The 5,427-nt window shown below is 36.5% G+C and overlaps 1 protein-coding gene across 1 annotated transcript in view; it reads left to right on the top strand.

Moving 5' to 3' along the window:
- Positions 1 to 392: 392 nt before the first annotated feature.
- LOC100954698 (phospholipid scramblase 4-like) overlaps positions 393 to 5,427 on the top strand; it is a 17,785-nt gene continuing 12,750 nt past the window's right edge. Inside the window, exons 1-2 of the mRNA XM_023512998.1 lie at positions 393 to 422; positions 1,515 to 1,625. Coding sequence (XP_023368766.1) covers positions 416 to 422; positions 1,515 to 1,625 — 118 coding nt within the window. The 5' untranslated portion in view covers positions 393 to 415. The remainder of the gene's footprint in view (positions 423 to 1,514; positions 1,626 to 5,427) is intronic.

The raw sequence follows: 5,427 nt of genomic DNA, 5'->3' as shown, positions 1-5,427 counted from the left end.
TCTCAACATCCGTAATTGTGACTGATACATAATAGATCAGGGGTCCTCAGACTTTTTAAACAGGGGGCCAGTTCACTGTCCCTCAGCCCTCAGACCATTGGAGGACTGCACTACGGGCCCTGGGATGAGTTGGCTGCTAAGCAGGACAGGCAGTGGTGGCAAAAACACCTGGCGGGCCGGATAAATGTCCTAGGCAGGCCGCATGTGGCCCACGGGCCATAGTTTGAGGACACCTGTAATAGATGCTCAAATAAGCATTTATTGCATAATGAATGAATAAAAGGTAACTGGAGGCTACAAAAATTACAGAACTTGATTCATATATCATTGAGTAACAATAGTAACTATATAATATGTATATATTTTTAAGACATTAAATTGTTTTATTTTTCAGGATTAATTGGAATTCTTCAAAATGTCAGGTGAGTTATTGTGAATAAATTGGAATGTGATTTATTTTTAAATGTGAATTATATGACTATTTTCCCTAAAAGGGGGTCTTTATTTCACTTTGGAATTTTTAATTATTTAGCGTCAATATGTAACTATGTATGCATTTCTTTATTTATGCGTAGGAACATTCCTATCTCTCTTTATGTGAAAAGAATTTAAAAAGGGACTTATAATAGCACATATGTACTGACTGCCCTTTAACATATGTGGGGAAAATGAGGGAAAGGAAAAATACGGGGAGGAAAGCACGTCTGCAAAGAGAGGTCGTAGTAATTAGCAAAGAGCCTGCGGTGACATCCTGCCTTGGGAGAGGAGGGCTGAAGGCAGAGCCTCCAACTGATATAAAGAGAAGAACACCACCATATTTAGGAGATTTGTGTTTTCTATGAGATAAAGGTCAACTGGTTATTTAGGAAATTGAGAACTTTTCCCGTAGTGAGTCTAGAGAGAAATTTAATCTCAACAAAAGGGCAACGTGTAACATCATGGAAATGACTCCATCCCTGCCGTGCAGCAACTTCTGTAACCTAGGTTGCTCGTAGAACAAATTCAGTAAAAACGTGGGTCGTTGGCAAGGTGGTGTGAAGCGCCCCCAACTGAACTGTGTGCAGCACCTCTGCTTTCTACGGCACCTACGTGCTTTTGAGCTTATGTTTTGATTTATTTAGGCATCACTTTTTGAAAAGGATTGGAGGAAAAGTCAAATTCACTCTATCAACATGGGCCTGTTTTCTCGCATTATGTAATAGAAAGAAGACTTTTGATATTGTGTTAGGAATGAATTTACTAAGTAGTTAGAACTCAGCATCGGGTCAGCTGAACCACTAGTGTGACAGCTGTTTGCTTTGATCGCAAACACGGGAGAATTGCTTAATTTTATTTTTAATCCCCATGCAGTTTGAGAATTGATGGAATTAAGAGGTTGATATCTAATATAGGACATTATATACTTTTATAAGAAATATGTGCCTTCATATGTATTATATCCTTGAGGCATAGCAACAATGTATTACTGTGTTATGATTTCCTTGGTACGTAATGTCCACTCTCTTTCTCCCAAGGTGTAGTCCCCACGGCCCCTGAGCAGCCTGCAGCTGAAATGGAAAATCAAGTAAAATATCCAGATCCGAGGCCTGAAGCTCCTCCTGAATACAACTCTCATTTTGTAGCAGGTAAGTCAACTATTCGTAAGGGATCTTCCATCTAGCAAACCACACAGTCAGTTAAAGTTGCTTTTTCAAGTAATTAATTAATTGAGTCAAGAAATAAGTTTTGAATAATGAGGGGGTGCCAGACAGAACAGATTGCTGTCTTCACAGGATTCACAGGCTATTGGAAGGAAGTTTTCTAAACACTGAAGACATTCTTTATATCTTATGAGGAAAATTTGAAGACAATGTTATAAGGGAATGGAAAACAGTATCCGGCTTTTTCAGGAATTTGAGGAAAGCCAGGATTGAGGAAGTCAAGTTTTGCTGTCATAATAAGAATTTAACAATCAAGGAAAAGAGGGAGCTGTGCATAGAAGAAAGTGGTATATGTCCAGACGTGCTTGGTCAGGCCAGGCACGGAGCCTCATGCCTGTAATCCCAGCACTCTGCGAGGCTAAGTTCTCATGTATCGCCTGAGCTCAGGAGTTTGAGACCAGCCTGAGCAAGAGTGAGACCCGGTCTCTAACAAAGAGCTGGGTGTTGTGGCGGGTGCCTGTTGTCCCAGCTGCTTGGGAGGCTGAGGCAAGAGGCTCGCTTCAGCCTGGGAATTTGAGGTTACTGTGAGTTATGATGCCATGGCGCTGTATTGAGGGTGACAAAGTGAGACTCTGTCTCAAAAGAAAAAGTGCTGGTCTTGAAGGTTTTTATGAGGTATACTCGCAGCAAACGGCATGAGAAGTGTAGAGAAGTGGAGGGGAATAGTCTTGAGTGTGATTAAGGAGCTCATTCTGACACATGTTTTTATAAGGCTGAATACACTGCTCATGATAACTCAGGAGAACGAATACATACACACTGGTACTATAAATTTGAACAGATTTTTTTATAGTCTTTTTATAAAGCAATTTGGTAGTGTGTAAAATTAAAAATATATATATTTACCTTTGGCTAATGAAATAGTTTCAATCAGATTGTATTTGAGTATATAGTATGACTTAGAAAATGATAGATATAGTTTATTAATATTTCTCTAAATATATATTTAATTGAAGCCACTATGTGAGGCTCTGAAAGGACAATAAAGCCCCGGCATTTATAGTATGACAGAAGAGATGTCATTTTGACTTTTGAGCTGATAAAGCTCAGGTCACTGTAAAACAGCAGGACTTACTGTCCGTGTTTTCCTAACATGTTTGCGTTATATAGATAAGGTCCATTATAACCTATCATGTGCTCAGCCTCTCCTAAATCCAGCATATCGAAAATCTTAAATTATAATCATGTTTTATCTGAAGACTTCTCTATATTTACTTCAGTAACTTTCAATACAATGTACATGGTCTATCTTACATCAGCCACTCAACATCCAAGAACCTGGATTCTACTGGAACAGAACCTCTACTGTTTCTAAAGAGCAAATACTGGTTATAAATCATATTCTGCTCATGTGGCATATATATGCCTACTATACTCTATATTTACAGAAAGATTATTAATAAGTAAAAGATATTCTTCAAGTTCAATGACTAAGTAGAATAATCAGGCAGACATCTAATCAACTGTTACAGTATAGTTGGAAACTCACCATGATTGCCACCTAGTGGCCGGACTCTATATCTACTTACGATGAATGATAGAAATTGTGTGCCTGTGATTCACATTAAGAAACTAGAAATGTTGTAGTTGAAGTATCTGTCATAATAAATTTATTTAAATTAAATTACATAAATTTCGTGTATATTATAGTACTGTACTGTATATGTGTTCCTACGAAAAATAATTGTTTCCTTTAGTCTTTAAAAGAAGAGTTAAAAAGTAACCTTTGTTACCTGTATATTCTATCTAAAGAGAAAATGGCATGGCTTTTTCTAAATTAAAAAAAAGATAAAATTCAAAATAACTAGGAAAACTCACACCCTATAAGGCAGTGGTTCAGTATCTGCCTTACATGGCAGTGTCAGCGAGACAATGCTCCTTGGCAGTTGAATAATTATATTTGAATAACATAAGATACAATCATTACACAGTGTTGTTTGTTTTGTTTTGAATCAATCATAATCCTTAATGACAATTGCAGGGCTCAGAGGGAGTATAATATGCCAGTTTACCCACATTTTTTGGTCATATTTTTTCTTCACAATGATAACACATGCCTATAATAAAAATCATTCAATTACAAAAATTTATACATGATTTTTTCTTATAAATGATGCCTTTATACTGAATAGCCCTAAGATGTAAATTGTCATTTTCTTTCTGATTTATTTACTCTTACATTTGTTATTAAAATTGAATGAGAAGTTAATCATTAACTCATTATTGTGATATAATGATAAGCATTCTAAGAAAGTTTATATGACTATTAATTGCATTGTTGTTTTTACTAATGGTTAAAAAGTAGGGTATTGGATTTTTTGTCCAATTTGGTACTCTTAAATCTAATTCTTAAAGGAATTAAAGGACATTCTTCATGACAAAATTAAAACAGCATTTGTAGTAACCTGGATGGAGGTGGAACACATTATTCTTAGTGAAGCATCACAGGAAAGGAGAAGAAAGATCCTATGTATTCAACTTTGATATAAAGATAATTAATGACACAGTGGGGCATGGGAGAAGGGGATACCATACTTTTTCTCCTTTCTTTGTAAAGACATCATACTTTTTCTCTCACATGGCTGTAATTTCACATGGTTTCCAGTTACCATTATTTTTTCTTTGGTCTCTCCTTACTCTCCTTCTCTGTCAATAACTCTGTGTCCTGTACCCTGATAAAGCTGCTATTCTCAGAGTCCTTGGTCCACTCCCCTGTCCTTCCCCCACTCGCCTCTTCCATTTACCCCTCCTTTTACAACCTCTCCTACATTATCTTGGTAACACCAGTGTCTTTATTTGCTTTTAGTTACTGATGCGCACCACATCCCCATCCCATATTATTCTGCTGTGCTCTCAACTTGCAATTCCAGTGATCTATAGACTGCTTCCCCTGGATAACCACTATAAAAATAAAACCTAAGGAATACACACACACAGTCACAAACAGAACATTAATCAACAGGTGAGTTTAGTGGTGTGGTAGGATACACAGTCAATATACAGAAATCCAATTTTATTGCTATGCAATAGCAGTAAACAATCTAAAAAAGAAACCTAAAGTACAATTGCACATACAATGACAACAAAAATGATAAAATACTCAATTATTATTCAACTTAATAGTGGAACTATAAGACTTATATATTACCAAACATTGTTGAAGGAAATTAGTGAAGACTTAGATCAATGGAAAGTATTTCATAGATTTGAAAAGCCAATAGTGTTAAATGGTGATTCTATCTCAGCAGCATAGGGAGTCTCATATCTACTGCTGGCAATTCCTTGGGTTTTAAATATGTGATTGTACATTCAGACTTACCACTGCTTATACTGAGACCTTGATAAAATGGAAGTCCTAAAGTCAAGCATACTTGTGTGCAAATTCATTACTGTGAATACTCTTCTTAAATATTATAAAACATTGTATAATTTTTAAAAATAATCCAGATACCCTGACTCATTTATAACTCATCAGATCTCTAGAAGCAGAGTGAGGGGAAATGGTGAAGGGTTATGTGCCAAGGTTGGAATGTTTATATCCCCCCCCCCCAAGATTCATATATTGAAGACCTAATTCAATTTGGAGGTGGTTCTTTTCAGAAGTAATTAGATTAAGAATGGAGCTCTTAGGATGAATTAGAACACTTGTAAGTGGAGACATGAGAGCGATAACCTGTCTGTCCACTGAGTGAGGACACAGCAAGAAGGTGGCTATTTTCTTTTCTTT

This window comes from Otolemur garnettii, unplaced genomic scaffold, assembly GCF_000181295.1.
Source record: "Otolemur garnettii isolate 467f Iridium unplaced genomic scaffold, OtoGar3 scaffold00032, whole genome shotgun sequence".
In the NCBI taxonomy this organism is placed as follows: Eukaryota; Metazoa; Chordata; class Mammalia; order Primates; family Galagidae; genus Otolemur; species Otolemur garnettii.
The sequence above is the reverse complement of the archived record's forward strand: the minus strand, read 5'-3'. Positions and strand labels throughout refer to the sequence as shown.